General features: G+C 42.1%; 1 protein-coding gene across 2 annotated transcripts in view; it reads right to left on the reverse strand.

Moving 5' to 3' along the window:
- Positions 1-511: 511 nt before the first annotated feature.
- Positions 512-12,790, reverse strand: part of LOC119648696 (lysosome membrane protein 2) — a 209,199-nt gene continuing 196,920 nt past the window's right edge. For both annotated transcript variants that reach the window (XM_038050501.1, XM_038050502.1), the window contains exons 8-10: positions 6,312-6,565; positions 6,112-6,237; positions 512-1,516 (exon numbers count right to left, since the gene is read on the reverse strand). In XM_038050501.1, the coding sequence (XP_037906429.1) occupies positions 1,184-1,516; positions 6,112-6,237; positions 6,312-6,565 (713 nt within the window). In that variant the 3' untranslated portion in view covers positions 512-1,183. The remainder of the gene's footprint in view (positions 1,517-6,111; positions 6,238-6,311; positions 6,566-12,790) is intronic.

Consider the following 12,790-nt stretch of genomic DNA (forward strand, 5'->3'; position numbering starts at 1 on the left):
GAAATTTAGGCATACCTTTTTCTCATAAACTCTAGTGACACATTTTACACCCCGTGGAAAATAAATATTTTAGTACTATCTATATATAAACATCCAGGATGAGGGATGGATTTAACAATATGGAAACGGTCGTATATGAGCATTGACAAAATGGAAATTTTTGTAATGGAAATGTGGGCTGTCTAGGGCACAGTATACCTAATGGGCAGTACTCACACTCAATGGTCCCGGATTTGCGACTGTATTGTCGGAGATTATCCATTCACATCTTAGGCCCTAGCATCTAGCCGTGTCTACCTGTGGTTCGGTGCCTATCATGTGTACGAATAAGCTTTCCCAATAAATTCGCAAGTCCGCGACCATTGAATTTGGGAACTACTTATTAGATGTACTATGGTCTGGATGTCACTGCAGTGGATGCATTTCCATGAATTAAATGTATGTATGTTTCCTAACTAGTGGCCTATTACCTAAGAGCCCTGTAAGCTCGCAATGATATTTACATTAAAGCTGAGTTTCTTTGCTTATTTTACTATTCTCCACATTTTTTTGACTACATTTTACGTTTCATTCATAGTTCTCAGACGACTTCGAATGAGACAAATTTATCTTAAAAAATTACGTAATTCCTTGCATTGACTATAACTTAGACTATTGTAAAAATGGGTAAACATTGCCGTATTGCGTTACTGTAAGTTAAAATAGAATTTCCGTTGAATTTATAACAGCTTGCGGCTTTTCTAGTGAGTTTTTGAATGTTTGCTGCTTTCAGGTTTGCAAGGATTGCAATGGATGCGTAGATGTTTAAAAGTTTACGAAAATTTCAACTGTACAAGTTGGCTAGCGTGTTCGCATAAATGAGTGGTATTCGTTCCTTAAAGTGTTCTGTTTCCAGCTTCCACCTGGGAAGTGGACGCCGTTGAATTCCTCCAGTGAGCGTTAAGAAAGCATGGCACCAGTAAACGTTTATGAAAGGCCGGTTACAACTAGATAGAAGATACTCGTAGCCAGCTGACTTGTAGAAGACCTTTGAAACTTTATAAAAATTTAAACATCCGATATAGAACTTATCTAACTCAATGGAATGGTACTTTGAATACAAAAATAATGTCTCTAAAATAATTAATTTTTTTTTTAAATCTCAACACTTCTTCCTTAAAAATTCACTGATTTCGGAGATGCGTTAAGTCGGTAGAGGGATGGTTTCTTCGTTAGCACTAACCGAACTTGCAGAGGGTTTGAGAAGCGTGTAGGTGTCTTTATGTGATATGAACTTTGGTTGGTGGTGGTGAATAAAACTGCCACTACGACGTAGGGATCGCCTTCCCATTTCCAATATTTCCAAGGTCGGATCTTTGGTGAAAATGAACTTCTGGTAGACCCTCACAAAAACAAAAGCAATCATAGAAGCTCCAATTATGATCATTGAATACGTAATAACAGGGGCCGCGTTTGGAGCAAACACTGTCGCCAAGTAGATCCAACGTCTGATGGATGGTGTCAGCTCACTAATACCCTGGAAATATTAAAGATTCATGCTATATGATAATTTGTTTAGATAATGAAATTAATTGAGGCTTATACATAAGTTTTATATTTATTTCGCATTGTGTTTATTCAAGCTCATATCGCAGGTAGTCATGTTTGCGGGAAAATTATTTATATTATGCTCGTCGTTGTACCAGGAGACCTAAAGTTATCATCTTTTTTAATGTTTTGTGTAAAACAAAACTTTGTTAAAATCGATTTAATGTCTGTCTGTCCGTCCGTCTCTCTGTCTATTTGTCACACCTTTTATCTCAGGAACGGTAACTCATATTGATACGAAATTCGGTATAAAATGGGAACTGGTCTGGTGGTCAAAGGGTAGTATAGGTCCCAGGGCGAAACGTGGATTGGTACCCACGATGGAGCATAAAACCTGGGAAATGCCTGCTGAACCAACACCAACAGTTCTACTACCAAACCCTATCTCCACCTCCACGTGGTGACCGCTGGGAGCTCTTTCTTAACGAAAAGCTGCAAACGGAGAAGGATGAAGGCGAGTCTCCCGCGCCTAAAAACGGGACAAATTGAACCAACTGGTCCTCCAGGTTTGGGGGTTGGGTAGGGCTGACAACCATACACGGAAAACAACTTGTTACGAAGCCACAACAGGAGCCTCGGACAGCACGGATTTTAAAACGACGGACCCGGCAACGACAACGGAATAACGATTTGCGCATTTTCTCATGGAACGTGCGCCCCTTTACAGAGATGAAGCTGATGAGCAGCTAGCCGATACCCTGTCCCAATATAGGGCTGATATAACAGCGTTACAAGAGATGCGATGGACAGGGACCGGTTTCCTGGAGAAAAGCCACTACACCATATATTATAGCGGTCATCCAGTAAACCATGTGCTCGAAGTAGGCTTCTTAATAATAATAATAATAATCGTTGGCACAACAATCGATATTGGATTAGGGCCTTGAAGTGTGTTAGAGCACCTCATTGAAGACAGTAACAGTACACTACAGAACACTGTAGGAGGCAATGTGGTCAGCATTACGCTCGCCCGAAATTATAACCCTGATTTGACTCAGGTACTCATTCACAGATGAGTCGACTGGTGTCCGACGTCAAATCACGATACAAATCCCACTGCCGCCAACGAGATTTGAACCGCGACCTTCCGTACGATAGCCTTGTGCTCTAACCACTCAGCTATCCTGACACAAGTAGGTTTTTTAGTCAGCCAAAAAATGAAACCTGCTGTTTCGGCTTTGAAAACATAAGTGAACGGTTACGCACTCTGCGCTTCCGAGGCAAGTTTAGAAATATAAGCCTCATAAACGTTCACGCCCCTACAGAGGAGACTGCAGAGTCGGAGAAGGATACCTTCTACGAGGCAGTAGAAAGAACTCCCGAAGCCTGTCCCAGATATGATATCAAAATCATACTTTAACAGCCAAGTAGGGAAGGAGTCCGTATTCAGGCGATACGTTGGCTCCCGCAGTTTACACGAAAAAAAACAAATGATAACGGACTGCGGATTTTTCAGTTAGCAGGGTCACCTGAAATGGTTGTTGAAAGTACCTGGTTTGCGCGGAAAGCGGTCCACAAACATACATGGGCCTCTCCAGACGGGACCACTTTCAACCAAATTGACCACGTGTTGATTGAACGCCGTCACCTCTCAGCCTTGATGAATGTCAGAACATATAGGGGGCCAATATAGACTCGGATCACTATCTCGTTGGCATGGTGCTCCGAGCTCGAATAATAACATCATCCAGAATTCCCTCTGACAATCAAGTGAGAGTTAACACTGAAGCCATCCACAACACAGCCCTCAGCGACACCTATAAGAGGGAAATGGATGCCGCAATAACCGCAGTCAACAGAGGACCTGGAGATGAAGCATCAACAAATGATCTTCACAATCACCTGAAAAACGTTATCATTAATACGGCCACAAACATACTTGGCCCCAGCCGCAAAAGGAATCGGAACGGCTGGTTTGACGATGAATGTAAGCTAGCAACGGAACGGAAGAATGCCGCATAACGAGTAATGTTGCATACCCAAAGAACGCGGGCACGCGCAGAGACTTATCACGAACTCCGTCGAGCGGAGAAGCGACTTCACAGACGGAAAAAGGAAGCCTGGGAGAACCAACAAGTCTGTGAACTAGAAAAGTACAGGGAACAGCCGCACCAGGCGCGGAAGTTTTACCAACAAGTCAGCAGGATGAAGCCTTATACACCTCGATGCTCATCCTCCCGAGACAAAGAGGGAAATCTGATTTCCAACAGAATGGGCATATTAGAGCGATGGGTTGAGTACTTTGATGAACTACTGAACAACCAGAACATCGGCGAGTTGGAGGTACCGCCAACTGAAGACGACGGACAAATACTGCCACCACCAAGTTTAGGAGAAACAGTCCGTCCATCGGCTAAAAAATCATAAGTCACCAGGAGCCGATGGAATTACAGCCGAATTGGTTAAATATGGAGGCGACCAGTTACACCAAGTGGTTCATCAACTTGTGCTCAAGGTATGGGACAGCGAGTCAATGCCTGACGATTGGCAATGAGGCATTATCTGTCTCATACATAAAAAGGGAGATATCACATAGTGCAGCAATTATAGAGGTATCCCGTTGCTGAGTACCATCCATAAGATATTCTCCACTATCTTGCTAGGCCGGATAGCCCCATACGCCCAGAACATCATTGGCCCATACCAAAGAGGCTTCACTCCAGGCAAATCAGCAACAGATCAGATTCCCTCTGTGCGGCAAGCGATGGAAAAACTGTTGGAATATGGACAGCAGTTGCACCATCTATTCATCGACTTTAAAGCCACCTATGATATCATGGCCAGGGTAAAACTGTACACGGCCATGGGAGAATTCGGTATCCCGACGAAATTAATAAGACTGACTAGGGTGACCCTGATCAATGTGCGAGGCCAGATAAAAGCAGCAGGATCACTCTCAAGACCATTCGACATCAACAACGGTCTACGACAAGGGGATGCGCCATCATGCGTCCTCCTTAACCTGGCCCTCGAGAAAGTGATCCGTGATGCTGAGGTAAATGCAAGAGGTACGATCCTCTTCAAGTCCACCCAACTACTGGCCTATGCTGACGATATCGACATCATGGGAAGAACCACCCGAGACGTACAAACTGCCTTCATCCAGATCGAGGAGGCGGTGATTGGCGCCAGATCTTGGGCTGCACATCAATGAAGGCAAGACAAAATATATGGTGGCAACGTCAGCACCGAATACCAACCAACCAACCACATCGAACCGCACTGGTCAAACAGGAAGAATAAGGATAGGAGAATACAACTTTGAGACCGTTGATAATTTCTCCTATCTAGGGTCGAAAATCACAACCGATAACAGCTGCGATAATGAAATCCGCGCATGGTTATTGTCAGCCAACAGAGCCTATTTCAGCTTACAGAGACTGTTCCGCTCGAAACGTCTCACCGTAGGGTCAAAGTTCTTACTGTACAAGACTATGATCTTGTCAGTCCTCATGTATTCCTCGGAAACTTGGGTTCTTAGCAAGAAAAATTGCGAACTCTTGGCCGCGTTCGAGAGAAGAATCCTCCGAAGAATTTTTGGCCCCCTACATGAGGATGGACGATTCCGTAGCCTACACAATGACGAAATCTATGAGCGATACCATGACCGTCCGGTTGTGGATAGCATCCGGCTCAATAGGTTACGGTGGGCGGGTCACTTAATCCGTATGGATGAGGGTGATCCCACCCGGAAAGTCTATAAGGGCAATATCTATGGTAGAAAAAGAAGACGAGGCAGACCCTGCCTAAGATGGAGCGATGGCGTAGGTCAGGACGCCAGACAGCTTTTAGGGATATCGAATTGGTGGACCTCGGCGCAAAACCGGGATGTCTGGAGTTCCTTATTAAATCAGGCCTAGACCGGATACCGGTTGTTGCGCCGTTGATGATGATGATGATGATGAATAGTACATATACTATAGTAATTTATTGCATTCTAGGACTTTGAATGCCAGTATCAGCCTAAAGTAAATAGTCTGACAAACTAAATAGATAAACATTACGAGTTAGTTCAAATGGGAAAGTGACCACTCAGATATTCTTATATACAAGAGATACACAAAACCTTCTATACCTGAAGCGTTCAGCTTCCAGTTTCACAACTTGTTTTACATTAAATGTATTCAAATTTTGATGAATGTTATGATATTTTAAGTAGAAGGTAACTAAAGAATTTCAATTGGTTGTGTGTTAAATATAACTCAAAAACGGGTATTATACATGCAAATAATTTCCGATCCATGTTTAAATGATGTAGGTTAAAACACATGTACAACTATTCAATAGTTTACCCTGAAATAGCGGTTAACAGGGGAACATAGTATTCATGTACGAAGTACATTGCATGAATGGGCACTCAGTTCGGAGATTTTGCCTTTGATGAGTGTTGAGAAAGTATCCTTTGTGACACAGCTTGCGCTTCACTTTCTGTTTTACTCGTATTATTATTCAAAACTTTACTTAATTAACATTACCTGGATAATTCCCTCACTTCGAGGGGGAAATTATTAATTATAAACATACCTCCTCCAACCACATGATAGGAAACACAAAGTCACGGAAGTCTTTGACAGCATGCACATACTGCGAGTGATCCACTTTAAGATTTAACTGGATTCTAACTTTGCCCTCGAGTGGAACTCCTATTCTCTGCGGGATATGGAAGAAAAATTGCCTTTGAAGTTCTAATTTGTATACTAAATCAGGGTTAACACAATACTTACAGGCTGAATTTTGAAGTAGGTAATATGTTTGGATTTATTCGGCTTGAGTCCTTCAACTGAGTCGAGAAGACTGGCGTCAGCTTGGTAAAAATGTGGATTTGACAGGAAAACTGGTGCGCCATACTGACAAGGACTGATGTTATGAAGGCCTTTTAGAGGCTCATAGTCTGGAGGATCGAAGCATTGGTTATCTTTATTGTGGGCGGAGTCGCCAAATGCGTCATCCGGGACTTCGTAGAGGTCGCAAGTCAAACCTGTAAATTAGATCATTAATCGAATTAAAGTGTGCGAGTTTCAATATTTCGTTTGAAACAAATTTGCTGTTATTAGCTTAAGTGGGGTGCAGCTGTTTTAATTTATATTAAGACTGTATAATCCTATAAATCAGTTACTCTTCCTTTGAAAGATTTTTGGATTTCATCGCAATGAGAACGTAATTATAAACAAAATGACAAAAATCGTCTTTTCCTTTCAGAACTAAAGTGCAGTTTTGAGATTGAAATTGTGAAGATAACTTCAGGCTAAGTCTTCTCTCACATGAGAATTTTCTCGGTTATATTCCATGGGTATCAGTTTGTCTTACATGACTTGTTTTATCATCTTTCCTAATTTTTGAATTTTTAGCAACATGAGGCTGGTGGCTGTGGAAAGTCGTATCCTTGTATCTTCACATAAGCCAGTAATGATCAATGCGTTTGGGTCATTCCCTTATTCGCTAGAATCAAACCGGTCTTCTCCAGGTAGATTTGGAGTTCTTAGTTACTATCGCGCTAGACAGGATTTCAGATTTTGTGGAAGCTAATCCTCGATCAGCGTCATCGAGTACCAAGCAACATGAGTTTCACTTAAAACATCTTCAATCCCGTTCCAGCTTAATACAGGACTGGTCGTATTTTTTGGCAAGGTTCGTAATCATGTTCATTGATCCTACTATGAAGTCTGGTGGTCAAAGGGTAGTATAGGTCCCAGGGCGAAACGTGGATTGGTACTTACGATGGAGCATAAAACTTGGGAAACGCCTTATGAACCAACACTAACAGCTCTACTACCAAACCCTATCTCCACCTCCACGTAGTGACCGCTGGGAAACCATGTGCTCGGAGTAGGTTTCTTAACCAAAGAATGAAACATGCTGCTATCGGGTTTGAAAATATAAGCGAAAAGATATGCACTCTGCGCTTCCGAGGCAAGTTTAGAAATATAAGCCTCAATAACGTTCACGCCCCTACAGAGGAGACTGCAGAGTCGGAGGATACCTTCTACGAGGCAGTAGAACGAATCCTCGAAGCTTGTCCCAGGTATGATATCAAAATTATCAAAATCATACTTGGGGCCTTTAACAGCCAAGTAGGGAAGGAGCCTGTATTCAGGCGGTACGTTGGCTCCCGTAGTTTACACGAAAAAAAAACAAATGATAAGGGACCGCGGATTTTTCAATTAGCAGGGTCACCTGAAATGGTTGTTGGAAGTACCTGGTTTGCGCGGAAAGCGGTCCACAAACATACATGGGCCTCTCCAGACGGGACCACTTTCAACCAAATTGACCACGTGTTGATTGAACGCCGTCACCTCTCAGCCTTGATGAATGTCAGAACATATAGGGGGCCAATATAGACTCGGATCACTATCTCGTTGGCATGGTGCTCCGAGCTCGAATAATAACATCATCCAGAATTCCCTCTGACAATCAGGTGAGAGTTAACACTGAAGCCATTCACAACACAGCCCTCAGCGACACCTATAAGAGGGAATTGGACCCCGCTATAACCGCGGTCAACAGAGGACCTGGAGATGAAGCATCAACAAATGATCTTCACAATCACCTGAAGAACGTGATCATTGATACGGCCACAAACATACTTGGTCCCAGCCGCAAAAGGAATCGGAACGGCTGGTTTGACGATGAATGTAAGCTAGCAACGGAACGGAAGAATGCCGCATACCGAGTAATGTTGCATTCTCAAAGAACGCGGGCACGCGCAGAGACTTATCACGAACTCCGTCGAGCGGAGAAGCGACTTCACAGACGGAAAAAGGAAGCCTGGGAGAACCAAAAGGTCTGTGAACTAGAAAAGTACAGGGAACAGCCGCACCAGGCGCGGAAGTTTTACCAATAAGTCATCTATAAGATATTCTCCGCTATATTGCTAGGCAGGATAGCCCCATATGCCCAGAACATCATTGGCCCATACCAAAGAGGCTACACTCCAGGCAAATCACCAACAGATCAGATTTTCTCTGTGCGGCAAGCGATGGAAAAACTGTTGGAATATGGACAGCAGTTGCACCATCTATTCATCGACTTTAAAGCCACCTATGATATCATGGCCAGGGTAAAACTGTACATGGGCATGAGAAAATTCGGTATCCCAACGAAATGGATAAGACTGACTAGGCTGACCCTGATCACTGTGCGAGGCCAGATAAAAGCAGCAGGATCACTCTCAAGACCATTCGACATCAACAACGGTCTAAGACGGGGATAAGGGGATGCGCTATCATGCATCGTCTTTAACCTGGCCCTCGAGAAAGTGATCCGTGATGCTGAGGTAAATGCAAGAGGTACGATCCTCTTCAAGTCCACCCAACTACTGGCCTATGCTGACGATATCGACATCATGGGAAGAACCACCCGAGACATACAAACTGCCTTCATCCAGATCGAGCAGGCGGCGCGAGATCTTGGGCTGCACATCAATGAAGGCAAGACAAAATATATGGTGGCAACGTCAGCACCGAAGACGAATCAACCAACAACACCAAACCGCACTGGTTAAACACGAAGAAGAATAAGGATAGGAGAATACAACTTTGAGACCGTTGATAATTTCTCCTATCTAGGGTCGAAAATCACAACCGATAACAGCTGCGATAATGAAATCCGCGCACGGTTGTTGTCAGCCAACAGAGCCTATTTCAGCTTACAAAGACTGTTCCGCTCGAAACGTCTCACCATAGGGTCAAAATTCTTACTGTACAAGACTATGATCTTGCCAGTCCTCATGTATTCCTCGAAAACTTGAGTTGAAAAATTGCGAACTCTTGGCCGCGTTCGAGAGAAGAATCCTCCGAAGAATTTTTGGCCCCCTACATGAGGATGAACGATTCCGTAGCCTACAAAATAACGAAATCTATGAGCGATATCATGACCGTCCGATTGTTGATAAAATCCGGCTCAATAGGTTACGGTGGGCGGGTCACTTACTCCCTATGGATGAGGATGATCCCACCCGGAAAGTCTATAAGGGCAATATCTATGGTAGAAAACGAAGACGAGGCGGACCCTGCCTAAGATGGAGCGATGGCGTAGGCCAGGACGCCAGACAGCTTTTAGGGATATCGAATTGGTGGACCTCGGCGCAAAACCGGGATGTCTGGAGTTCCTTATTAAGGCAGGCCTAGACTTGATACCGTTTATTGCGCCGTTGATGATGATGAAGACTGGCATTCCCGATCCACACTATCACTCCAACAGGCCATTGTAATTCTCAGCTTCCTCGATCATTTTTCTCCTATATGGGAAATAATACCAAACTGGGTTACTTACAGATGTCTGTAGAATTCCGTGCAATAATATTTATAGATGAATTGTTCTATACAAATAATATGCTTGATAGCAGGGAATATTTTGAAGGAACACCAAGTTCAAAACAAGTCGTGAAACCGGAAGTTAACTGCCTCAGCTATGAAAGGTTTTGTGTATTGCTTGTAAGTATATTTGAATAGTCATTTGTCCTATTTATACTTAGTTCGTAATGTTTATGCATTTACTTCATCAGACTATTCACTTTAGTATGACATTGACATGCAAAGTCTAAAAATGCAAGAAATTGCACAAAAGTGGCCATTTTGGGATAAACTTAAAGGAGGGGGCTCCCAGACAATTAAGCTATAGTAAATATGGTAATATACTATTATAATATTAACTTTATTTAAACCGGTTTCGGTGTCAAGAGTATTTGAGGCCTAGATGCCATATGCCAAATATTTGGGTTAGATAGTTTCTGAGAACGGGTCCTTTAAGTAATTGACCTTTTTGAACCGTGCACTCTTCCCCTTAGCGATTCTCAAGCTAATATTTGCTCCGAAAAGCACTTACTTGATACCATGAATATATTCGGCCCCTTTTCGTGTGTGGGGACCCTCCTTAAATTCAATGTTGAACTATGTTACTCGTTGGATGTAATCGGATTCACAGGTTCCACCTTTCTACGAAATTTTGCATCAATGGAGACGAAGATGCTACGTCGGACTAGTGGCGTCACACGTTTAGATCACATCCGAAATGAGGATATCCGCGAGCGTTATGGGGTTGCACCGATCGTGGAAAAGTTGCGAGAGAGGCGTCTTCGATGGCATGGTCACGCAATTCGTGCAAACGAGAATTCACTTGCCAAGATTGGTCTGAACATCGAAGTCGATGGTAAACGACCAAAAGGCAGATCTAAACAAGGGTGGCTTGATACCCTAGATGGGGATTTGAAAGCCTCGAGATTGCACCCAGATCAGGCATTCGATAGAGCCAAATGGCGAAGCCGATCACGACGAGCCGACCCCGCTTGTGAACGGGACAAAGGCTGAAGAAAAAGAAGAATAGGAGGGCCGTTTCTGAGATAATAGCAGTGAACCGATTTTAATAACGTTTTGTGGAAAACAAAAAGATCTACTATCCACAAACTGTTAACTTCAAGTTAATTTTCTTGAAAGTTTAACGTAAATGTATGGCAGGTAGTTGCAGTCTTTTTTTACGAAATATAACAGAGATTTGGGCACAATTGATGGATTTTGATAGAACGACCAAAATAAAATAGAAAAGAACCAGGTAGTGGCGACGAACAGTGGTTTAGTACTAGATGACGAAGGTAAAACATTTCTCATAAGGACAAAGTGTAGTCAACACCGAATTATGGTTTTTTAGAGTTAATTCCAAATCGAATGTGACATACGACAGTTAAGATTAATTTCGATTCTGAATACGAAACTTTAAGGCTTGTGGTTCCGTCCAGGGTAGCGGCAACTCATCTGCCCTGGGAGCAGTGTCCCTTTTATTAATTCACAAACGCGTCATATGTATGAATCATAACGAACCAAATTCGCCGGCCGAGGCTAAAATAAAATTTTGTTTAAGAATTGAGGGATGCGTCGGCCGGCTTAGGCCTAAAAATTTTACAAGGCGGATTTGTGTTCGTTATAATTCATACACATGACGCCATTAACTGGATGGCGGACTTAGGAATCCCTCAATTCTTAGTCCTCCGGGAGGGTTTTAGGGAGTAGCAATGATTGAGAACAACCAGGTTTTAACCAAAACGATGATCTTTATGTTCAATTTGAAAGCCATTAATTGACTAGTTAGTTTCAATTGCAACGAAAAAGTAACAAATCTAATGTGAGCTGAGTCTAATATTATGCAGGCAGGCTAATATTATGTAAATCTGACCAAAAACGATCCTTGTTTGTTGCCCTTTAGTTCCGATAAGCCATGCATTCTTATTGGCATTCGGCATTAGTTTATTGGAACTGATATGTTACATTATTTGTGGATTCCAACGTCTTATTTACTAAATCTTATTGAGTGTTTGTGTTGGTTTGTATAGTCCGATGTAACACTTTGGGGTCGTGAGCATGTAAATGCCAATAATGTAAATAAACTTAATATTGTATACTCGTATTTCCTATTTGGAAATTAATTTCACTTTTCAATATCTTGCGTCAGGCTACATTTTTACAAATTACCGCACTTAATGCATTTTATAGCTTAAGTGTAAATATGCCTCTGGTCTTTAAGGTTTCCTGTAAAACAAAAACTTATTTCTAATTGCCAACATACCATATAGGAAGTGCAGATATAAATATATCTGTGTCATCTTTCACCAATAGGTTAATTAGAATTTGATGGATCAACTTCGGTGCGCATAATTTACATGTTTATAAATACGAAGAAATTAACGGCATATTGAGCGAATTGCTGTTTATTGTATCTTAAATGATTTTCCTTTGCTTTCGTGTTGCATCTTAATGAACTACTTAATTTCAAGATAAAGCAAACGACAAGTGTCAATAATATCTCATTTTCAGTAAATGCTAGGCTAGGGTACAGGTACATCGCAAAGCCATTTTTTTAAATAAACGAAATTCCTATTTGAGCAATACCCAAAGGCGGTGTTTAGCTTTCGTTAATAAAGAACAAAATTATGAATTACGAGGCATGTACTACATGGGAATTCCACCTACACAGACATGCGTCGCCTACTTGCTATTAAACAACCTAATAAAAGGATTCAGGTAGACCAGAGGGATCATTGTTCTCTCAAGTAAAATTCCTTTATAATTAAGAAAGCATAAACGTAAACGTGTATTCACGTAAACATCCTTTCTTTAAGAGTTAATATAAAAATATACAAACAACTAAGGATGGGAATCAGCCGTACGAAAGAACAACTCCTCTTTTTTATAAGAAAGTACATCCAGTATAAATC

This window comes from Hermetia illucens, chromosome 2 (assembly GCF_905115235.1).
Source record: "Hermetia illucens chromosome 2, iHerIll2.2.curated.20191125, whole genome shotgun sequence".
Classification (NCBI taxonomy): domain Eukaryota; kingdom Metazoa; phylum Arthropoda; class Insecta; order Diptera; family Stratiomyidae; genus Hermetia; species Hermetia illucens.